Source organism: Peromyscus eremicus, chromosome 8a (genome assembly GCF_949786415.1).
Source record: "Peromyscus eremicus chromosome 8a, PerEre_H2_v1, whole genome shotgun sequence".
NCBI classification, from domain to species: Eukaryota; Metazoa; Chordata; class Mammalia; order Rodentia; family Cricetidae; genus Peromyscus; species Peromyscus eremicus.
The window spans coordinates 86,582,593-86,607,554 of NC_081423.1; the positions used below are offsets into that span (position 1 = coordinate 86,582,593).

The 24,962-nt window shown below is 41.6% G+C and overlaps 1 protein-coding gene across 5 annotated transcripts in view; it reads right to left on the minus strand.

Annotated features, from left to right (window-relative positions):
- The window catches only part of Kansl1 (KAT8 regulatory NSL complex subunit 1), a 140,906-nt gene that overhangs the window by 4,292 nt on the left and 111,652 nt on the right, over positions 1 to 24,962 (minus strand). For 3 of the 5 annotated variants that reach the window (XM_059271938.1, XM_059271936.1, XM_059271937.1), the window contains 6 exons: positions 19,500 to 19,615; positions 18,411 to 18,606; positions 15,051 to 15,222; positions 4,327 to 4,509; positions 3,657 to 3,845; positions 3,167 to 3,315 (listed from right to left, as the gene is read on the minus strand). In XM_059271938.1, coding sequence (XP_059127921.1) covers positions 3,167 to 3,315; positions 3,657 to 3,845; positions 4,327 to 4,509; positions 15,051 to 15,222; positions 18,411 to 18,606; positions 19,500 to 19,615 — 1,005 coding nt within the window. The remainder of the gene's footprint in view (positions 1 to 3,166; positions 3,316 to 3,656; positions 3,846 to 4,326; positions 4,510 to 15,050; positions 15,223 to 18,410; positions 18,607 to 19,499; positions 19,616 to 24,962) is intronic. The other 2 variants (XM_059271940.1, XM_059271939.1) reach the window with 1 other exon arrangement.

A 24,962-nucleotide genomic window follows, 5' to 3' on the forward strand; every position in this document is an offset into this window, starting at 1 on the left:
GGCCCATCTTAACAAACCATCTTACCTTATCTGCCATGAAAACACCTTCCTCTTGAGGATCTCAACTCTTCAGCTAAGTCTGTACCAACCACCTTCTCAGCCCTTACATTATTCTCATCTTTCTATTATTTTGGGAGAAAGAGAAGAGTGGAAGAAAACCGAAAAGACAGACCTGTCTATAGTTTCCATCCTCCCCCCTCAAAAGGAAATGTGTTCCATAGTAAGTGGGAACACTAAACCTTTGGGGAAGTAAGACTTTCAAGAGTCCAGTAACAAAAGCAGAGTTGGAGATCTACGCTAGACATGACACCAAGAATGAATAAAGCCAGGGGTAGTGCCATACATCTTTAATCTCAGCACTTGGGTGGCAGATGTAGGCAGGTCTCTGTGAGTTCAAGTTTAGCCTGGTCTACACAGCAAGTTCTGGGACAGCCAGAGATACATAGAGAGACGCTGTCTTAAAGACAGATAGAATGAATAAAGCAAAGAGCCAAATGACCAAATCTCCTGGACAGAAGAAAAACTATTAGCTGCTTCTACCCAGAGAGCAAATACCTTTCCTCAAACAGCCTGTTAACTGAGCTGTGAGAGGCCATAGGGAAACAGTGGGATGACAAACATGTTGTCATGGCAACAATACAGCTGGAAACACCCAAGAGACTGCATTCATACCCAAACCACCAAGTGTGGTCAGCCCACAAGAGGTAAGGAAGATGAGCTACTACCTCCAACTATTATATCTATCTCCTTGAAAGGTAAGATAGTTTATTCACTCCATCATCTTAAGACACTGTAAGAATATTAAAAAAAAAAAAAAATTTCAGATGGTGCCATGAATGATTCCAGGTCATCATAATTTTCAATTTCCTTCTTTATCAGTAATACTAGACGGTCATTAACTTCACAAATTTTTGATCATAGCTTAACTAAAATGGTTGAGATTTTTGGAATCTTGCCTGGCTGAATTCTGCAAGTAAGCATAAGTGAGCACATACCCAAAAGTTTCTGTCACTATCATACCTTGGCTGAAGTTCTATGATACACACAAGAAATAAGTCTTGAAGAAGCCCCAAGACAGACAGCTTTCTACCTTGGTCAAGAAGAAAACTCCCGCTAGAAAGACCTATGTATTCCTCCGAGACATCTCAGGCCTCTGGCCTGTTCTCTCCACTTGAACACCCCATTCTGCTAGCACTCATTCAATCCAATTTAACTACTTTTTCCTATTTAGAGCCAGAAAAGGGGGGAGAGTGGCAGCACTGAGAACAGCAAGTCATTTCTAAATCTGGTTTTTACAACAGAAAGAAACAGGACTCTGCCTAACCTGCCCTAAGAGTCACCATACCTAGCTTCTAAAATTTTCAAAGGGTTTTTTAAAAAGCCACTGGATTAAGACACACACAAAACAAACACAAGTTGTTTAAAAAGCACTAAGATGATTTTAATTCAAGCAATGACCACTGTGAAGCACAGTTACAAATACTCTGAAAGCCCGTCTTGCCCACTTTGTCCAGGTACCACCTTGCTTCTCAACCTAAATTTGGTGTATCACTTTTTCTGCTTACTGTTTAAATCCTGATTCCCTGAACAAATGAAGCAATAAGAACCAGAACCTGAAGGAGCTGGGTGTGGTGGTGACACAAGCCTTTAACCCTAGCACCTGGGAGGCAGAGGCAGGAGGATTTCTGTGAGTTTGAGGCCAGTGAGCTACAGGACAGCCAGGACTACAGAGAAACCTTGTCTCAAAAAAGAGCCTAACAGATCAGCACAGTGTTGTGCATAGAATCTGTATTTAGTAAGGTTAAATTACAAATGATCTAGTTCTAAGTCAACACTCTCCAGACTTATCAGGGCTTGAAAAAAAATGCTGACTTACCAAGTCCTGGACCTTAGAGTTCAGATTTTTAAATGAGAATTATTCTCTTCTCTATCATCCGATTATGTGAAACCCTTTGCTAGTGTTTGGTTGAGTGTGGGAGGAATACTATGCACCTATTCAGACAAAGTCTGTGAGTTGAGTAGGTGAAGGAAGAAGGCTATTTGGAAGAGTCTGATTTGTAAGAGCAAAGAACAATGTGAATTTATACCTGATGCCAGGAGCTTAGGGAGCACATTTTGTGAGCTTAGAGCTTCTCTAACACCCCTTCTCTCAGGTCAAGGCTGTATGGTGTGCTGGTGAGAGCTGACTCTGAAGTCAGCCTACAAGAGTTTGAATCACAATCACAACCCTAACAAGCTGCCTCACCTTATGAACTACATTTAACCCTGTGAAGCCTTAGTTTTCATGTCCACAAAATCAGGATTCATAATACCATCATCTATTTACCGAAGGACAGTATAGAACTAAATGGGATGGCATGTATGTGCACCGATCCTTTTGCCTCAGACTCCTGAGTGCTAGAATTACAGACCTGTGACATCAAGTCAACAGTAGTAGTGTTTAGTAAATATCACAGCACCAGAATATTACTAATGTAGTTACACTTGTTATTGTGATTACTATAGAAGGGATGCTTGGATAACTATACTCAGTGTTACAGGTATGTGTTTAATTAGACTGTGTCTGCTATGGCTATGCAAATAGATTCCTGAATGGGATTTGGTGGTATACAAGGTAGTGAGTATGCCTTACATGGAGTAACCTGATGCCATCATACTTCTGCTCTGTACAGCTGAAAAAGCGTGGATTCTGCCGTTTCCCTTCTACCCCACTGTTCATTCTAAGCATCCCACTGCCACTGATCAATAGCAGAAACAAGGAAACTGTTGTCTTCAGTGCCTAAAAAGATTAGGGCCATGGTATCAAGTTCTGGGTGAAATAGATCCCGAACAGTCACAAAGCACCTTCAAAGAACCTGCCTCTAGATCTTCTAAGTAGGCAAGGTAGTCCTTGCTTTCATAAACAGCACCCTAGCACTACTCCTGGGGGGCGGGTGGGAATCAACGAACCAAACCCATCATCAACAACAACAAAACCCACACCCTTGCTTCTACAGCAAACTTTCTACCCATGGCTCAGCAGAGAATCATTTTACTATGAAAAACAACTCCAAGAAAACTTAACAGAAGGTCAAGTACTACAACTATACTGTACATTGGTCTCTAGAGTTGTTATGAGTGCCCTGTAATCCGTAGAAGATCCTATCAACTCCACATAGGTACTTACAGATGTGCTGGCTGCAACTTGTGAGCTAGAGCTGGTGGGTGTGGAGGTGTCTGATGAGGTGGAGAGCTGTCTCACCAGGGGGCTGTGTGGTGGATGGTGAGTAGTTGTCAGGTAGCTCGAACTGCTCATGTCTGTGTGATGCTTCAACACTGCAAAAGTCAACAGAAAAGAGAGGAAGACATGGCTAAATGGATATCGTAACCAGTTCTACTTCTAACTTATGTTAGGAATGCCAGAAATACACACTAAAGGCAAAAAAAAAATGCTTTTTTAAGCCTAGAGGATAAAAAGCTGCAGCAACTAGTTGATGGAAAATAGGGGATGGGGCAGATGTTGTGACAATAAGAAGTGACCTGCATTTAGAAGCAACAGTGCCCCCTGCTATGCCTTTCTAGAAAGTAATGGACAAAGCTTGGGATAGGGGATTTTAAGAGAAGCTTGAGCTCTGAGCAAGTGCCGATGCAGAGAGAGGTGCCGGGCCTGGCCCTACCTTCACTTCTCTCAGATGAATGGTCTCGCAATCTCATTTTGCTGTGGTTTGGGTCATGGACAGGTGGCGGTAGACTGAGCAAGCGCTCTGCTTTGGGAGCTGTCACTCGCTCCACCATGGGCACAGCCCCCACACCGTCTAAGTGCTGCCTGGGGGTCCTGTCAGGCCGGGTTTGGTGATGGGACAGCTCTGAAGAGGGGAACAAAAAAGAGCTGTGAAGTACATTTACTCAAATCTTATTTGAGTTCTGAGCTCTTCAGTTCTCCTTAGGCCAATGCTATATACCCAAGGCAGCATGATAGTCTTTGGGACTCCATCTTCTAGTTAATGGTACAATAGCTAGGACAGGGACAGGGAGTCACAAACAGAAATGTTAATACCAGATTTCAGAAATCAACCTGACCATAGGTGGACCCAGTATCATGTTACTACTAGCTATTCACTGAACATTTTGGGTTCTGCCTATTTGAAATAGCTTCCAAAGTCTATCTGAGAGCATCCAAAACAAGCAGATACAGTAAGTACGCTGTGAGCTGAATCTGTATTGGGTAACTAAATGCTTTCTCCAATCCCTGAATACTGGCACAGCAAACCAGTAACTAGAGAATATAAAAGGTATAAAATACAGCAATAGTGATTCCAGAGGACTCCTTAGTTCCCCAAAACTTACTGGCTGTTGTAAGGAAGGAGTTGACCAACTTATGCCTGTCTTTACGAACTGGATCTGACAGACTGCATGGCATGGGTGCTCTGTGCTTAAGTGAAAACTTTTTGGTAGGTTTGATCTTGTCAAAAGGCTTGTTTTGCCACTGAGACTTCAGCATGCTCTGGAAGTGCAGGCTTGTGGGAACATCTGTAACAAACACAAAACATCGCAGGTTAGTCCAAGAACCTGGCCTCTGGGCTCCTTTCTCCTTGAACAGTGTTCAGTCACTGACTCTCCAGAGGTCAATACACCTCTCTGGCTTAACAAATAGTCTCACTTGTCAAAGCAGGGACTGTCATATGGAAGATCCACTTATGTGAACTTGACTGATGTTCACTCTATGCATAAGTAAGTAGTGTTACCATCTTGGCCTTCCAATGGGGATAAAAATATAAAAACTTTTTGTTATATTGATGGGAGACTTACCTTTCCATGTTGATCTTATTGGTGTGGCAGACTATGAACATCCTATTTCAATTCTTATATTTAAACCTACTTCTTTCTACTTGTACAAGCACGATGTATATGTTCAGCAATTACTTATGCTCCCAATGGGCCTAAATTGGTTCTGTGATAGAGCACAGCCTCTGCTATCTAGCATTATAGTAAGTACTGTTAGTCTTCTTCCAGTACAAGCTATGTCATCCTCCTTGCTCTGAAGCTCTATCATCTTGTCTTTGAGTATCTATGGGGGTGGTTTTTTTTTTTTTTTTAGTTTTTCAAGACAGGGTTTCTCTGTGTAGCTTTGCGCCTTTCCTGGATCTCGCTCTGTAGACCAGGCTGGCCTCGAACTCACAAAGATCCGCCTGGCTCTGCCTCCCAAGTGCTGGGATTAAAGGCGTGCGCCACCACCGCCCGGCCTCTATGTGTTTTTTTAAGCTGACTAGTTAATGTTAATTACTAGAAAACTAATTATAGTTTACTTCCTCACTACTATTTTTTATCACACATCCCCAACACCCTCTAAGACAAAGTCTCACTATGTTGTTTAGGCTGGCCCCCAAATTCCTAGGCTCTAGTGATCCTCCTCCTTTAGCCTGCTGAATAGCTGTGACTGTATGTAGGAACCATGATGCTTATCTCTAATTTGTATTTTCCTAAGAATTAAGTATTCTAGTAATTCCTTAGAAAATTCTTTCTAGTGTTATAATTATTTTCCTATAAACTTTAAGCTATTCTTCCATCTAATATCTAGTGTTTATTTACTAATTGTCTTTCAAGCTTCTGTGAAAAACCTCTAAACACAGCACTCAGGAAACTTAGGCAGGAGGATTGCCATGAGATCTACGCTACAGCCTAAGAGACTGTCTCAATAAAATCAGACCAGGCCCTTTAGTACCTTCTCAATTTAAGTTGCCCATTGATCACTTACAGTGTATTTCTGATCTATATTACTATGTTTGATTTTTTTTTTTTTTTTTGTGACAGGATCTCTCTATGTAGCCTTTGCTATGTACACCAGGATGGTCCAAGCTCACTTTCTTGCTACCTGTAAAACAAAACACCAACCCCTAAGCTTCAGGAGTAGGGGGGAGGGGAACCCACAAAAACCAAAAATAAGGGGTTGGGGATTTAGCTCAGTGGTAGAGCGCTTGCCTAGCAAGTGCAAGGCCCTGGGTTCAGTCCTCAGCTCTGGAAATAAATAAATAAATAAATAAATAAATAAATAAATAAATAAATAAATAAATAAATAAATAAATACACAAATACACTTGTGGCACTCACTGAATTGCTGAATACAGATCAATGCACGAACAGATTATTTCAGTACATGAACACGTATCTCTTTCCCTATTTCTTTTCTTTTCTTTGGGTGGTGCTATAGATTAAACCCAAGCCATGTACTTGCTACATATACTCAAGCTACACCCTCTAAGCTCTTTTTAAGTTTTCTTAATTTCTTCTCTCTATGATGTTTGGTAGTTATCAATAAAGTTTACCCCTCCACCCAACCAAGGGAAGTTGAGAAACTGTCTTTGATATGTACGAGAGGCTGGTCTTGAACTCACAGCAAGTTCTCTAACCTTGTGTTTTAATTACTGAGATTATAGGTAACATACTCATGTTTATTTCAGACAGAGTTTCTCTGTGTAGCCCTGGCTGTGAGCTCAGAGAGCCGCCTGCCTCTGCTTTCCGAGTGCTGGGATTAAAGGTGTGTGCCGCTGCTGCGGCGGCCGCCGCCACCACCACCACCTGGCAATATACTCAGGTTCTTGCTTCATAGTTCAGGCCGGCTTTAGACTTGAGGTGATCATCTTGTCTAAAACACCAAGTGCTGGGATTAAAGACTCTAGCAACCACCTCTATAGTTCAGGCCAGCTTTAGACTTGAGGTGATCATCTTGTCTAAAACACCAAGTGCTGGGATTAAAGACTCTAGCAACCACCTCTTTTTTTTTTTTTTTTTTTTTTTTTGGTTTTTCAGAGATAGGTTTCCCTGTGTAGCTTTGCACCTTTCCTGGAACTTACTCTGTAGCCCAGGCTGGCCTTGAACTCACAGAGATCCGCCTGCCTCTGCCTCTGCCTCTGCAGTGCTGGGATTAAAAGCGTGTGCTGGGCTGGAGAGATGGCTCAGAGGTTAAGAGCACTGGCTGTTCTTCCAGAGGACCTGAGTTCAATTCCCAGCAACTGCATGGTGGTTCACAACTACCTATAGTAAGACCTGGTGCCCTCTTCTGGAGTGCAAGGACACATGCAGGCAGAACACTGTGTACATAGTAAATAAATAAATCTTTAAAAGCGTGTGCTACCACCACCCAGCTCACACTTGGGTTTTTTAAAACAACAAAAACGTATTTTTAAATTTTATGTATATGTGTGTCTCTGTGTGTAAGGTATGTGCAGGTATCTACAGATGCCAGAGGTCTCAGATGTCCTGGGATCAACACAAGTGCTGGGAACTGAACTCAGGTCCTCTGCAAGAGAAGTATGCATTTTAGCAGCTGAATCATCTCTTCAGGCCCCCAACTCTGGTGGTTTGTTTGTTTGTTTGTTTGAGATGGGGGTCTCTCGATTATGTAGCTCTGGAACTTGCTATGTAGACCAGGCTGGCCTTCAATTCAGAGATCCACTTGTCTCCAAGTGTAAGCCACCATGCCATCCTCATACTGGCTACATGAGGAACACTGTCTCAAAAATTCCTATCCCTTCCCACAAAAAAAGAAAACAACCTCCCTGCAAGATACACTTGTGTAATAGTGGCACAAATGTTATGGGAGTATGCAACCACTTCAAACAAACAAACAAACAAACAAACAAACAAACAAACAAACAAACAAAAAACAACTGAATTTAAGGCCTACTCCATGAGATAGAACTTATATCTGACACTGCTGAAGTAGCCAAGAACCTGAGACTATGTAGGTCATGAACCCCTAAGACTAGTAAGGGAAAACCTACTGCCACTATTCTGCTAAAGAAATACATCAACGAAATGATTGCTAATAGCATATTGCTATACCCATTAATCAGAATATCACTCCACCCTCATCAGAGAAGCTGCTTCTTGCAGTAGATAGTATTAACACAGAGACCAACAGAGACCAACAAATGGAAAATATGCTGAGTGAGAGACTTTAGGGCACTTACCCCTAAATATGTCTTTATCAAACTCTTTCCCCCCCTCGAATATCTATGAGGAAGAGAGCGTAAAGATTCTAAGCACTAGAGGTGGTAGACAATTTCAAGCAAACAGCAATTTCCAGACACAATAGGACTGAGACACATATGAACTTGTAAGACTGTGACAGCATTAAGACCTACACAGGTTCAAACTACACAAAAGTACAGTATTTGGAAGTAGAAGTAGACACAAAGTTACACTCCTAAGCAAAAAGCTGTTTGCAATTGATAGCCTCTGAGAAAGAGAAAATCAGTTTTCTCCAATGGACTGTCACTGGGTGTATCGACCAGACCCCAGGGCAAGCCCTACATCCCAGGGTAGTTGGACAGTACAAGATCGACTTCATGTTTTTATGTGTGCTTTTAATTTTGTTCTGTAATTTCTGACTTATTGGTTCGTTGCTGCTGAGAGAGAAAGAACATGAAGTTAGTTGGGTATGAAGATGGGGAGGACCTGGAAGAAGATGGGGAGAAAAAAATTTAGGCCAGGCAGTGGTGGCACACGCCTTTAATCCCAGCACTCAGGAGACAGAGGCAGAAGGATCTTTGTGAATTCTAGGCCAGCTTGGTCTACAGAGCAAGTTCCAGGACAGCCAGGGATACACAGAGAAACCCTCTTTCAAAAATCAAAAACAAATACAACAAACACACACAAAGAAAAAGGATTTTAATTAAAAAATAGGAATTCCAGGGTAAAAGGGTAATTTTTCATAATATTCACTACTACAACACAGAAAAAAAAAAAATGTTCAGCTGTCTTAGGGAAAAGCTAAAACTATATAACATGTATCATTTTTAAGAGGCTGGGCAGTGGTGGCGCATGCCTTTAATCCTAGCACTCGGGAGGCAGAGGCAGGCAGATCTCTGTGAGTTCGAGGTCAGCCTGGTCTACAGAGCAAGATCTAGGACAGGCACCAAAACCTCACAAAGAAACCCTGTCTCGGAACCCTCCCACCCCCCCACAGCTATCTTACAGCATAAATAAATAAATGAATAAATGAATGAATGAATAAATAAATAAATAAATGAAGAAAAGTGTGTGCTACTAGGGCTAGATAGATGGCTTAGGGGTAAAAGCACTTATTGCTCCATTACAGAACTAGATTTTGGATCCCAGAATACCCATAGGTAGATGGCTCATAAAAGCCTGTAAAGCACAGCTCCAAGAGATCTGATGAACCTTCTGGCCTCTGTGAGCATTCACACCCATACCCAGACAGGTAGGCATGGACTCAGACAGTCAGAGACACCTTTAAAAGAAAAAGTAAGTCATTTGACTACAGCTTCTGTTCAGTCTACCTCCACTTTATTTTTTTGTTTGTTTGAGACAGTGTCTCACGGTGTAGCCTTGGCTGGCCCCAAACCCATAGGAATCTGACTGCCTTTGCTTCCCAAGTGCTAGGATTAAAGGCATGTGTCACCAACTCCAGTTCACATGGTGCTGGGGAAGGAATTCAGAGCTTCATCCATGCTAGGCAAGTGTTAACTAATTGAGCTATATCCCAAGCCCCTGTATAAATGCCATTTTAACTGTACTCATGAATTTAAAGAAAATTTATAGCCCTCTTACTTCTTTGTTAAAAACTTAAAAACAGGTCAGGTGGTGGTGGCACACACCTTTAATCCCAGCACTCAGGAGGCAGAGCCAGGCAGATCTCTGAGTTCGAGGCCAGCCTGGTCTACAGAGTGAGATCCAGGACAGGCACCAAAACTATACGAAGAAATCTCTGTAGACCAGGCTGGCCTCGAACTCACAGAGATCTGCCTGGCTCTGCCTCCTGAGTGCTGGGATTAAAGGTGTGAGTCACCACCGCCCGGCTTCATTTTTATTTTATATGCATGAGTGTTCTGTATGTATGTGTACTGGGTGTACCTGGTGTTTTCAGAGGCTAGAAGAGGGTGTCAAATCCCCTGGAGGTAGTTACAGATAGTTGTGAGCCACCATGTGGGTGTTGGTAACTGAATCCTGGGTCCTCTGCAAGAGCAGTAATGGCTCTTACCCAGTGAAACATCTCTCCAGCTCCTTTAGGAGATTTTAAAAACACACTAAAATAGCATGAGTTCTTGTTACCAACTACTGATCACAATCTGGGGCCTACCTCCCACTCTGAACTGTGGAATCAATAATAAGACTGACTGAACACTAAAAAGACTTATTCCTGGTCAAAAATAGAAAAGGTTAGACACAGACTTAAAAACAAGAGCTTACCACCTGTTAGGGCCCAGAGGTTATTACAGATCCCCCCCCCATGAGGGTGAAAGGGTCAAGGCTACAGTTCAGTTGCAAGGCACTTTTCTATCCCAGGATTCAGGAGGCACAGACAAAAGGATCACTTCAAGTTCACAGTTAGCTAAGGCTACAGATAGTGATATCTTATCTCAAAACAACAAAATATAAAATAGACTCACACTTGCCAAAACTTTACTGTATTTTCTTTTAATCACTTCTATAAAAGAATAAGCAGGACTCTGTTAAATTCTCCAATCAGTGGACAATGCAAGTTCCTAGGCATTGTTGGCCTCAGTATACACACTAACTGAATAGTAGCTATCCTAGGACATGGGAAGAACCAAAAAATTTGAATGTGCTGGGACTGTAGTTCAGTGGTAAAGTGCTTGCCTATATACACAAGGCTCTGGGTTTAAAAACAAGTACTGAGCCAGGCGGTGGTGGCGCACGCCTTTAATCCCAGCACTCGGGAGGCAGAGCCAGGCAGATCTCTGTGAGTTCGAGGCCAGCCTGGTCTACAGAGTGAGTTCCAAGACAGGCTCCAAAGCTACCTAGAGAAGCTCTGTCTCGAAGAGAAAAAAAAAAAAAAAAAAGTACTGAAAATTAAATCAAACTAGATAGAAGACCCAAACAAAGGGATGAAATATTAAAAATATTAAAAAATATTTCACTACTAGGATAAGAATTTATACTGTATCAAGCTGATAATAGAAAAATAATTTTTTTAAAAAAAGCAGAAAAAAATGCTGGACATGTAGCTCTCATCTATATAATCCCAGCACTTAGGAGGCTAAGGAAAGAGGGTTGATCATTAGTCTGAGGTCAGCCTGGATATAGTGATACTCTCTGCCTCCCCGCTCCCTACAAAAAAGTAAAAAAATGCAACAGAGATCCGTTGAGTTATCAAAGAAGGTATGGTACTTTATCAGGTAAGTAAAAGGAAAATACAAATTGATAATTAACTCCATCTTAAATTACTGCTTCCTCAAAGAAAAATGTCACTAGAGACTGCGTTAAGTTCACTAAGTTCTGATATTCTGTGTTCACAAGCCTGCTCTTCTTGGGTATTTTGCAATGCTCACTTCCTCCTCCTGCTGGAGTCATAGTACCCTCAAGAACACATGTTGGTAGTTTCTCACAAAACAGCACAGATCTTCCCAGCCAGCAAGTGGAGCTCTCATCTGGTCTTGTTTCCTTTCTCAAAGAGCACACACATAATGCATACCTGTTATTTCCAGGTAGGAACTAAGCTGATTACTAAATAAGGTGATAAGAAAACAAAGGCCATGCTAGATGGTGGTGGTGCACTCCTTTAGACCCAGCACTCAAGAGGCAGAGGCAGGTGGATTTCTGTGAGTTCAAGGCCAGACTGGTCTGGAGCTCCAGGGTAGTCAGAGCTGTTATAGTAATAAATCCTGTCTCCAAAAACAAAAAAGCACCCCTTGCTGCAATACTAATAAATGTTCACACCCTAATTCCTTCCCTCCCCTTCCAAAGCTAGGGACAGGAAAGGCTTCATATAATTACTGAATTTATTTTTTGATATTGGGGGGCAAAAGCTCTACCACTGAGCTACATACCCAGCCCCCCTTTCTTAAGCCACCACTCCCCTCTTTTTGTTTCCTGAGACAGGGTTTCACTGTGAAGCTTTGGCTGTCCTGGAACTTGCTCTGTAGACCAGGCTGGCCCCAACTCAGAGTCTTGGAATTAAAGGCATGTGCCACCACACCCAGCTTTCTATTTTCTTCTTAGCACTGTTTAAACAACCTGTTACCGGTCTATAGTCTGACTCTTCATCATTAGGATAGATGCAAGCAAGGACCTGACCTCACCCAGTCCCTTGATGGCATCTCCAGAGACCAGGCCAGAGTTGAGTGAGAGGGAGTCCATATGAAGAGCAGCTGGCATGCTCAATCACTGTTAACCACTGTTACTGCAATTTCAGAGTCTAGATTCCATGTGTTCACACTTGTCTAGTCAAGGAAAATGCACTGAATGGCCTCTGCTAGCCAGGCCCAGATTGGCTGAACACACACGTATTTCAAAGAAAAGGCCCTAAGAACCTTCCAGGATCCACGGCCATGCCCCTGTCTCTCTCCCACCAGGTTGAAGTACCAGGGCCTGTGCCCACCTGTTCTTCAGTCAGAAAACTGACCCCGGGGCTAAGCTGCACATTCCTGCCAGTGTGCCCTGTATCTGGTAAAGTCCTGGCCCTGTTGGCAGAGCTGGCTGGGATCTGGGAGACACGGGGGTGGGGGGGTGGGGGGGTGGGGGGTGGGGTGGTGGCGGCGGGGCGGCTGGGTGGATAAGTTCCAGAAAGTGCAAAGATGGGCTCCTGTGACCACTCCATGCCCCAGCATGTCTGGGCTTCCCACACCCAGCCTCCCCTCCGCAATCTGCCTTCTTCCTCTACCCAGGTATTTCCTTAGCCTAGTACTCCAGTTTCAACTTCATGAAGCACTGTGCAGGGCCGCAGGCCACGTGGGCCCTCTGCACCGGTGTGATATTTTTAACTCCAAGGTGACCGGGTAAGTACTGGGATTAAAGGCATGCACCACCCCCACCTGGTCTATCCCATCCTCTTAATAAAAACTACTTATTTGTTGTGGTTCCTGTCAAAAAGGCATTTACTCTTGCTTTTACTGTTGCAGTGCACACTCCAGGCTAGCTGACCTGCAAGCTTCTAGGTGATTCTCCTGTCTTTTGCTTCTTGTCCTGCTACTGGAATACTGGGATTAATGGTGAACAACACTTCCCTTTTTAAAAACAAAACAAAACGAAACCAAACCCTTCAATTTCTTTCTCAGTCTTTTGAGATGGGAATCGCACTACAGTGTAGAACTTGTTATGCCTACTAGGTGGGCCTCAAACTCATGGCAATTTCCCTGCTTTTCTGCCTCCCAGGTGTTGTGATTTTAAGCGTACACCATCACATCTGTCCCTTTTTATTTTGAGAGAGACTATGTTGCTAGCAGTCCTCCTGTCTTAGCTTCCCCTGAATAGCTAGGATCATAATCCTGCATCAGCATCACGAGGCCCAGCTCAATCCCTCCAACCCCCTGAAAAACACAGAATTTCTCTGTGTAGCTTTGGCTGTCCTAGAACTAGTTCTGTAGAGGAGGCTGGCCTTGAACTCAAAGAGATTCACCTGCCTCTGCCCCCCACGGCTGGGCTAAAAAGTTTCTTTCTTTCTTTTTCTTTTTTTTTTTTTTTTGGTTTTTCGAGACAGGGTTTCTCTGTGTAGCTTTGCACCTGTCCTGGATTTCGCTCTGTAGACCAGGCTGGTCTTGAACTCACAGAGATCTGCCTGGCTCTGCCTCCCGAGTGCTGGGATTAAAGGTGTGCGTCACCACCACCTGGCCCAAAAGTTTCCTTTTCTTGAGACAAGGTTTCTCTATGTAGTTCTGGCAGTCCTCGAACTCAAAGATCTGCCTGCCTCTGCCTGCTTCCCAAGGGCTAGGATTAAAAGCATGTGCCGCCACCACCGCCGGGCTAAATTATCTGGACAGTAGGAGTGGCTAACATGCTGAAGGGGGAAAAAACCCACAAAACTTCAGGACAAAGATGACAGTTGACTGTGATCCTAACAACTCTTATAAACTGATTAGGAAACACAAAATTACTATTTTTTTTTTAACAGGGCCATAGAACAGCTATCACATTCAAAGATTCTAAGTGTAGAGAGGGAAACCCCAATAGACACTCAATAAATTAATAGATAAATTTGATGGAAGCAGTGCCTGTCTTCTTAAAGTCCTGGGTTCAGTGTTCAGCACCACACAGACCCAAATGTGGTGATTGCACATGCCTATAATTCCAGCACTCCAGAGGTGGAGGCAGGAGGATCAGCCGTTCCAAAGTCATTCTTGGCTACACAGTGAGTTTCAGGCCAGTACAGATTACATGGGACCCTGAAACACTCCCTGCTCCTAATTGAGGACAGGGAAATTAATGTAACCACATTAACACTATGGCTTAGTAAGAACATAACCACCTATAAAACTTAATTTAAAAAAACAAAGTGGGGGCAAGGCATGGTGGCACCTCCCTTTAATCCCAGCACTCTGGAGGCAGAAGCAGCCACTGAGTTCAAGGCCCAAAGCTGGTGCTGAGAACCAAACTCAGGTTTTTTGCAAGAGCAGTACATGCTCTTTATCACTAAGCCACCTCTCCAGACTCTTGTTTTATTTTATCTTATTATTTTTGTATAGTTTGGCTGTACATAATCTGTGCACCACATGTGTACCTAGTACTCATGGAGGCCAGAAGAGGGTGTTCTCAGGAAATTGAAGTTATGGACAGTTGTGAGCCACTATGTGGGTGCTGGGAATGAAACCAGAGTCCTCTGGAAGAGCATCAAGCACTCACAATTGCTAAGTAAACTTCAGCCCCTGATTTTTTATTTTAAATATTTATTTTTATTTTATTTGTATGCATGTTTTGATTGCATGATGAATACATACCATGTGCATGCAGTACTCTCAGAAGCTAGAAAAGACACCCTGGAACTGGAGTTATAGATGGTTGTGAGCCATCATATGGGCTGGGAATCAAACCTAGGTCTTCTTCAAGAAAGCAAGTGTTCTTAACCTCTGAGTCACTGCTCCAGTCCCTCAGTCCCTACTTATATTACCCTCCCACCCCCAATGTGTATACAAGGTCAGAAAAGGACTTATAGGAACCAATCTTTCCACATGAATCACAGGATCAAACAGCAGAATTCTGACAAGTTTTTGAAGATAGAAAGTGATACTGAGTATTTGACATCACGATTTTCTTTCACCTGGAACCTTATTAGATTTCATTGGTTAGACTTTAAATTCTGTTGTCTTTCTTACCATCTGGAAATGCTAGAACAGGGTGAACACAAGAGTCCAACTGAGAAAGACGCTCCAACAGAGGGGCTTCATAGTGAATTTCAGGAGGCATGGTGTTTACGCTGCCTGAACCACACAGAGCACAAGAGGGATTGACATCACAGCCAGAGCGGGCGGTGCTATTCCGGTAAACCTGTGAAAAGTAAAATAAAATTGACAATTTGTCTCTGATAAAAAACCTAACATCTTCCATGGGTATGGTGGTGGCACATGCTTTTGGTCCCAAGCACCCAGATCTCTCAAATTGTCCTCTACTTTCAAAAAACAAAACACAACTCATGACTATATAATGTAAATAAATTATGCATGTTGAATGTTCTCATTCAAATTTTTTGTGTTAGATTAATCTCAAGGATAAATTATTTTCTTTAAACTTCCTTTACATACACAGGAACAAGATAGAGTTAAATGAATAAATTTAAGTCCTCCAAAGACTTAATTATTTAAAACCACAAGCTTTTAGGCTTTGAGACAAAAAGCTGAGATGTCTAATGTGGGATCCCTACAATCTTGTGTTACAAAGAACAAGCCCGGCACTTGCCAAGCATGACTCATATCATCATCTAGACAACAACCAATCTGCAAGAAGAATATGTCTGGGAATGGCACTGTGAAAAAGAATGCTAGAAAAAAGACTAGTTATCATAATAAAACAAAACAGGAGTACCGAAACTCTACCCAAAACTGTCATCTCTCTCCTCTCAAAATTCACAGAAATCCTCTTAGTTTTCCCCATTGAATGCTTGCTTCTGTTACTTTTTTGAGACAAGGTTGTACTATGTTTCCCAGATTGATCTTAAACACCCACGAATCCCTTCTTATTCTGTGTGCTGGAGTATAGGTATGTGCACCACACCTGGATTATAATTATTATGTCTTTTCTGTTTCCCCTTTTGATGGAGAAGTTAAGACAATGTCTCAGGTAGCCAAGTTTAATCTCAAACTCCTGATGCTGCTACCCCTACCACCCAAATGCTGGAAGCCAGTCATCACTGTGTGTGTGTGTGTGTGTGTGTGTGTGTGTGTGTGTGTGTACACACACACGTGCATCTTTGGAAGTGCTCATTCAATGTTCCCTCAAACCTGGAGTACTGGATTAGGGCCCCTGAACTATATTCACAGCCTCTTCACAGACACATTTTCAGTATGTTAAATAAGGGAAAAATAAATATTTAAGAACAATGTGGTCTTTTATCAACGTTTCACAACTGCTTCTTTCTGAAGACAGGCTGCACAGAAGGGTGGCATACAAAGAAAGTCTCCTGAAGATTATATTGGGTAAAGTGAAGGGGTTAAATTAAATCCTAGTAAGTTTCAATGGTAGATGCTACTAAGAAAAAAATGATACTAAACATATTTATGTAAACACTATTAATTACTGTTTGAAGACAAAACTACCCATTCTACCCAGTTATTTAAGGTTGCAAGACTATAACTAAACAAACAACCAAAAACCTTAAACAAAACACCAAACCAAACCAAACCAACCAACCAACCACCAACCAACAAAATGTTCCTCCTTTAAGGGCCATCTCTCCAGACCCTATAATAGAACTTTTTTAAATAAATCAAAAAAAAATAAAATAAATAAAAGTGTGTGTGTTTGTTTGTGTGTAGGTCAGAGCACAACTTGCATGAGTGATCTCTCTTTCCACTAAAGTAGTTGTTCTTGATGGCAAGTACGGTTACCTGTGCTAAGCTATCTTATCAGACCATCATCTTCAGAACTTTAAGAATCTTTATAGATGGACAGTGGTGGCTCAATCCTTTAATCCTAGCACTCGGGAGGCATAGGCAGGTGGATCTCTGTGAGTTCAAGGCCAGCCTGGTCTACAAAGTGAGTTCAAGGACAGATAGGACTACACAAGAGGAAACCCTGACTCAAAAAACAAAACAAAACAAAAACCAATACAAATCAAAACAAAGAGCCTTTAAACTATTGTTGCTCTAGAATTATTACTGTTATGTCCCTTTGCAGTTCCCATTCTTTTTCTAATTCATCCCCAATATAAATTATCCCTAGATTAATCTTCCAACAAATAGTTTGTGACACATTCCTGTCAATTTCCCAACAATAACCTTGGAATTCAAGACCTTTTATATTTTATAATTTATCATTAAGTCATTTTCAGCTATTTCCAACAAGTTTATCTTACTGAAGCCTTTATTCTAACACTGGTATTAAGATCTACAAATGACAGACATATAGATGAAACAAACACCCATACACATAAATTAAAATACACCCAGACCTCAGAAGGTAAAGGCAGAAGGCCTAGGTGTTGAAGACCAGCCTGGGCTAACTAGTAGAGAGTCTCAAAAGCACAAAGAAAGAAGCAAAGAACAAAGGAAGAAGGGAGGGATGAAGAAGTTAGCAAGGAAAAGAACTGTAATGAAGATTCTCTTTTAAAAGCAAGTCTTTGTAGTGGGACAGATGGTTCGACAGCTAAGAGTATGTTCAGTTCCCAGCACCCCAGACAGTGGTTTACAACCATCTCTATATAACCCAAGCCCAAGGGGATCCAATATCCTTTTCTGATCTCTGAGTGTACCTGGCAACACACAGGGCACACATACTAACATGCAGGTAAAACATGCAGACCATCAAAACAAAATTCTGAAAATAAAATAAAATAAAGCAAAACCTTCAACACTGTCACTTTTGGCAGGGTGTGGTGGTGTACACCTGTAACCCTTGGACCCAAGGAAGAGGATCAGGAGTTCAGGCCAGCTTGGTAGCATATTGAGACGTTGTATCAAAAAACAAACAACAAACAATCTCAAAAGCAAGAGTCAGGCCTGGTGGTTCACACCTGTATACAGGAGGTGAGATGGGAGGAGTGTCACACAAGAGATCTTGTCTCAAAAGGAAAAGGTGGGAGGAAGAAGCTAGAGATGGCTCAGTGGTCAAGAGGGCTTACTGCTCCACCACACCTGGTTAACAGTGCCAATGTCAGTGAAAACAGTGCAGAGGAGAAACAAAGAAGTGTTCCTGGGAGTACTTCAACTTCCAGAGTCTCTTCCAGCAGTTTTCAAATCTGGCTGCAGTTTTCTAAGAGCTTTTTGAAAAGAAGACCTTCCTATGCACAAAGTACAATTATACATGGGAAAATGCCACATCAAACAAGGCATGCTAACTCAGAAATCAAAAAAGAAAATTTCAATCTTAACTCCAAAGCAACTAAACCAAGCTCTATGGAGGAGCAGATTTACGAACTTTGTACTTTTTTAAGGCTCCCAGGAAATCTTGGGGGTTAGCCAGATTTGGAAAGTTTTGGGTAAATGGAGTGAGGTTGAGAACAGACTGATCTGAGTACTCACCTTCTTAGAAAGAGGAACAACGCTGCTAGGCCTAACAAGCCGCCGTTTCTTACAGCTCAGTACAGGACGAGTTCGGGCTGCCACACAGGTGCCATCAGACGATGAAGAAACTAAATTCAGCCGTTGCTTTTTATGTAATTGTTCCTCAGCATCAGAACTGTCACCTGGAACATGGTCTGCCAGGACAGGCTGAAGACTACAAAAAGGGAGGAAGATACATTTCAGAACACAGAGGAAACAAAGCCTCTCATGTGGGCTCCTGACTTTCAAATGTTCAAATACACAGATAGGCCTTTTACAGAAGCAGGTCAACTCTGGATGAAAATGCACACTTATCTCTATGTGTGCTTACTCATGAGGCTCTCAGTGCACAACACCTATTGTGTCTGAAAGGTGCAAAAGTCAATAAGCAAACTCAAGTTTTCATTATTAGTTTCTCTTCCGTGACAGAAATATGCCTAATAAAAACTATGGAAAAAAAATGATTGTAAGAAAACAATTTTGCAAATATTAATGAATAGTCTTAAAAACAGTTCTCCAGTGAATAATGAATTCTAAGAATATATTTTATTCACATGCATAGGGATCTTAGGAACTTTCACATAATTTAACTCTAGGACTTTTACTCCATGGCCAGTCTCTTTTAGATAATGGTAGGTACAAAGGATTACATAAACACTCTAAATAAAATATACTTGGTATTGGGAGGCAGACACAGGTGGATCTCTAGAGTTCTACAGAGTGAGTTCCAGGACAACCAGGGCTACAAAGAAACCCTGTTTTTTTTTTTTTTTGGTTTTTCGAGACAGGGTTTCTCTGTGTAGTTTTGCGCCTTTCCTGGAACTCGCTTTGGAGACCAGGCTGGCCTCGAACTCACAGAGATCCACCTGGCTCTGCCTCCCGAGTGCTGGGACTAAAGGCGTGCGCCACCACCGCCCGGCTGAAACCCTGTTTTGAGGGGAAAACAAAAACAAAAACCCTGGCATACTACAAGATAAAGTATTACTGAATAATAGGGTTTCTTTAGTGGGTCCTGGCTGGGAATAACTAGGGGCATTAAGTGTGAGAAATAGAAGAGACAAAAATTACCTGTTAACAACTCCATTAACAGGTCTCAGTGCTCCACATGATTTGGTAGACAAGGACTCTGAAATATGACTAACAGGAATACCATGGTTTTCTGAAGGCTGAGAAACAGACTCAATCTGAGGAAGGAAAAGAAATACAAAACACACATTAGCATTTATCCCAGCAGCACCACTTCTCTGAAATTTCTGACAGTAAACTTGAAAAACAAAACAAAATGTACACAAGTGAGATAAAATAATTAGAGAATTAGCTCTGGAGAAAGAGGAACCCAAATATTTACCAGATTACAAGTGGCACATACATAATGACAGAGGAAGAACCTCAACATAATTCCATGGAACAAAAGTCTAGCAAAACAATTATATAGTAATATGGCTCTTCCAAAAAAGTAAGGTTACAGTAAACAATGTATCAAGACAGCTAAAAGGTAATTTCAATGTCAACCTCTGCTCCTGTACCATGAAAATTTATTTTTCAAAAACTTATTTTAGTCCATGGTACTGGAAATCAAACTCAGTACCCTGAAATCTAGGATCTTCAGTTGTATTTTGAGAGCGCACACTCATACACTGCACATGTCTGTCTCTCTCTCCCTCTCTCTCTCTCTGGAGACAGGGTTCTCTTTGTTGCCCTGGAACTTAAAGTGTAGACCAGGCTAGCCTCAAACTCAGGAGACCTGCCTGCCTCTTCCTTCCAAATGCTGGAACTAAAGTCATGTGCAACCCCCACCTGGCCTGCATATATTATTTTTTGACAGAAAATAAAATGAAAACTGAAATGACGGCTGAGGAGATGGCTCACTTAGTAAAGTGCCTGCCACACTAACATGATAACCTGAGTTCAGATCCCTGAACAAAAACACCAGGTCAAGCAGTACACAGATAAAAAAGGTAGGTGCAGAGGTTGGAGTGGTTAAGACTGTATGGCAAGCCAAAGGGGTGGGGGTGGGGGGTGGCTCACATCTTTAATCCAAGCACTGAGGAGGCAGGGGCTGGCCGATCTTCATGAGTTCAAGACCAGACCAGTCTACAAATGAACAAAAGCCTATATACTGGTCTTACAGTTTAGTTCCCAGCACCTACATCCAGTGTCTCACAACCACTTGTAATTCCAGACACAAACATATACACATAATTGAAAAAAGGAAAAATAAAGAAAGAGATGGCTCCACAATTAAGATCGGTGACTGCTCTTTCAGAGAACCTGGGTTTGATTCCCAGCACCACCTGACAGTTTACAACCATCTGTAACACCACTTCTAGGGGATCCCATGCCCTCTTTTCGTCTCCACAAGTACCAGAAACATATGTGGTACACAGACCTACATGCAGGCAAAATACCTAGACATACAAAAATTAAAATCACAATCTTAAAAAAGTTGGGTGTAGTGTACATCTATCATCATTGTTGGAGAGACAGACACAGGTGGATTCTTGGAGCTTGCTGGCTAGCTAACCTAGTTGAATCAGTGCACACCAAATCCACTGAGAGACACTATCTCAAAAAAAAAAAAAAAAAAAAAGTGGAGTTAGTGAGATACCATCTGATGTTGCCTCCTGCTTCAATACTCATATGCACATACACATACACCCACCTGTACACAAACACAAATTTCAAATGAATGCAACCATCTGACACTTTTTTATTTTCTATCCGGTGCTAGGCATCAAACCCAGGGCCTAGTGCATGGTAGGCTAATGACTACTTTTATACAAATCAAGTATATAAGTAGAATATAAACAAGGAAGCTGTGTAAGGAAACTCCATAGTCTCAATATTCAAAACAAATTTTATACTTTCAGAGCTCAAAAAGAGGTAAGAGAGCTGGAGTACGGTGATAATACCAGCACACGGGAGGCCAAAGCAAGAGGAACAAGACATTAAGGGTAGAATGGGCTATGAGGACCCTTTCTCATGATAAAAACAACAAAATGGGGGATGTGGTGAGGAGCGGGTTTGAGTGTCAATCATAATTGTTTCTTTGAGGTATAGGCAATTGTGGTAGTTTGAATGTAATTGGCCCCCATAAGCTCAAAGGAAATGTCACTATTAGGAGGTGTGGCTGTGTTGGGGTAGAGATGGCCCTGTTGGAGGAAGTGGGTCACTCTGAGGGTGGGCTTTGAGGTCTCATATATGCTCAAGCCATACCTAGTATTCAGATCCAGTCACCTGTGGATCAAGATGTAACTTCTCCACTCTCAGATCCTTCTCCAGCACAATGTCTGCTCACCACCATGTTGCAACATGATGATAATGACATAAAATAATGAAATTAAAAAAAAATATTTTATGTGCATTGTCGTTTCCTGCATATAAGTCTGTGTGAGGGTGTTAGGTCCCAGGTCCTCTGGAAGAGCAGTCAGTGCTGTTAACTGCTGAGCCATCTCTTCAGCCCCTGAAATAATTAAATCTTAAAAATTTTAATTCATTAAAATGGACAAAGGTATTCCTCCCTTAAAGCCTCTTTCCACTCATGCTCTTACTTTTCCTTAGCCCTCTTAAAAAGGGTGTGAGGGCCAGAGCCCACAGAAATTGTAATGGCACCTGCAAATAATCCACAAGCACATCTGATACACAGTAAACTGTGGTATGCCAAACTGAAATAAAAAAATAAAAAAAAAAAACACACCTGTGTGTCTCTGTGTGTACACTTGTGCTTGAAACTAGGGCCTAGCATATGGCAGGCAAGCACTTTACCAATGAACTGTATTCCCAGCTCTCTTTTTATATATTATTTGAGACAAGTTCTAAGTTGCTCTGACTGGAATAAAACCTGCAGTCCTCTGTATTGATCTCTTAAGGAGCTAAGACCACAAGTCCATGCTATGCTCTAGCTTTAAAAGAAAAAAAGAAGGCTTAGCAGTTAAAAGCACTGGTTGTTTGCTCTTCCAGAGGACCAGAGTTCCCATGTGGCAGCTGTCTTTAACTACAGTTCCAAGGAATCTGACACCTTCTTCTGGTCTCTGTGGGCACCAGACATGCAGCTGTCACACAGATACAATGCAAGCAAAACACCCATACACATAAAAAATTTTAAAACATTATTCTGAAAAAAAGTAAATTTAAGAAAGACTTATCTAGCATGCCTAAGACCCTAGGGATGACCCCCAAGCATTGCAAATGGGGGGAGAGGGCGAGGGATTTTGCACTCGCACACAAGCAAACCCAAAATTGTGGTGAGTTAAAAATATACATAAAAAATGGAACCGCATTAGAGAAGAACTATTTTAAATTTTCCTTTACAGTGGGTAATATAGGCTGGGCATGGTGACATGGGCCTGTAATCTAAGTACCTGGGAAGCAGAGGCAGAAATAAAGAGTTCAAAGCCAAAATGAATTACACAGCCAAACCAGGTCACAACAAAACACCAGATGAGTCCAAATAGCCTCTGACATGCTTGTAAAAATTTACTATTTGCAAGGAATCTGAAAAAGTACAAACAAATATTACAGCAAGAAAAAGGAATGGGGCCTGATACTACAGGCCTGTTTTTGGAAGGGGCAAGAGGACCAAGAGTTCAAAGGCATCCTCAGCTATAGGAAACCCGTCTCTACCTCCCCACCCAACTCCCCAAATACTAAACAAAACATGTATGGGGGAGCACCATGACACATAAGAAAGATGTAAGGTCTAGGTTAGTATTAACTAGCAGATGTAAGACATCATACATGTTACAGCCTTTTTCCAGATTTACAACAATATGGTTCAGAAGACGTTCCAATTAACTTGAAAATGCTGTGACTGTCAACTACTTGCTGGTATGTACAAATAGGCAATTTCATATTCATTTAAAATATAGCCAAGCATGATGTTGTACATCTGTGATCCTAGTATTTGTGAGGCAAGATGATTTCAAGCTAAGGGTTAGCAAGAGCTGGAGCCCAACTTGGGTTATGTAGTAAGACTATAGCTCAGGAACAAAATCAAATAAAACAATCTATTTGTAAAATGTTTCAGCACTACAATTCTGAAATCAGCATGATTTGTGTGCCTAAAATTTCTAAGTTACCAATGCTGACTCTTCCATTTGATTAAGGTTTCTTTAGAAGAAAGGCTGAGAGGCTCATTTTTATTTTTTGACACACGGTCTCAGTATGCATTTGGCTGGACTGGAACTTGCTATGTGAACCAGATTTGCTTCAAACTCACAAAGATCAGCCCCTACCTCCGTGCCTTCTAAGTGCTGGGGTTAAAGTGTTTGCTACCACACTCAGCCCAGAGTATGAGATTTTAACTGCAAAGACAGTTGTCAGGATAAAATGTTACTACTCTTAACAAAATCTTATTACAAAACAAGTTTATAAAAATTCATTACAGAAATAATCTTCCCTAAAGAAAAACGAAGGAAGTAAAATCAGAGGTAATCTTATCATTCACAGCAAACTACTGCTCAGCAGCCAGTTGTCATTTTTATGTCTATAGACATACACATTTAAATACAAAATTATGTTTTTGCTCTGATGAAAGAGCCAGGTTTTGTTATAAAATAATTAACACAGCAATGAAATTGAAATTTGTTATTCTTTAATGTGATTTTTTTTTCCACAAAGGAAGCTAAATTTTTCTGAGGTAAGTTAGTGCAAACACAAATACTAAAGTTTATTTAAAAAATATTACTTAGTGATGCCAGGGTTGAAGAACACACAGACATCAAGAAAATTTAGTTATGAAGGTGGCTCTAGAAACTTAAAATGGATCTATTACTTTAAGATAATTTGGGGGCTGGAGAGATGGCTTAGTGGTTAAGTGCATTGGCTGCTCTTCCAGAGGAGCCTGGTTCAATTCCCAGCAACCATATGGTGGTTCACAGCTGCCTGTAACTCCAGTTCCAGGGGACCTGGCACCCTCGCACAGAATATATACAGGCAAACCACCAATGTACATAAAATAAAAATAAATTATTAAAGACAGAGAGACAGAGAGAGACAGACAGTGACTTTGAGTTGGGTGATGGTGGCCCATCCCTTCAATTGTAGCACTAGGGAGGCAGAGGCAGGTGGATCTATTTAAATTCCAGGACAACCAGGACTACACAGTAAAACTCGGTCTTGAAAAACCAAAACCAAAACCAAACCAAAACAAAATACCATAGAGACTTTGAGAGAAATCCTGTATTAAAAGCAGGGTATTTGGATAAATAGATTAAATCATTCTCAAATGAAAATATCTTAAAATACTAAGCCTGGTCATTTTGTTCCACTTAGAAATAGAACACTACTTACAAATATGTGTGAAGTCACCCAGTTTCTTTCTTTTTTAAAATTTGTATTTTATGTGCATTGGTGTTTTGTCTGTGTGAGGGTCTCAGGTCCCCTGGAACTGGAGTTACAGGCAGCTGTGAACAGCAATGTGGGTGCTGGGAATTGAACCCAGGTCCTCTGGAAGAGTAGTCAGTGCTCTTAACCTCTGAGCCATCTCTCCAGTCCTGTTACCCAGTTTCTTAGACACATTCATAATGCCTT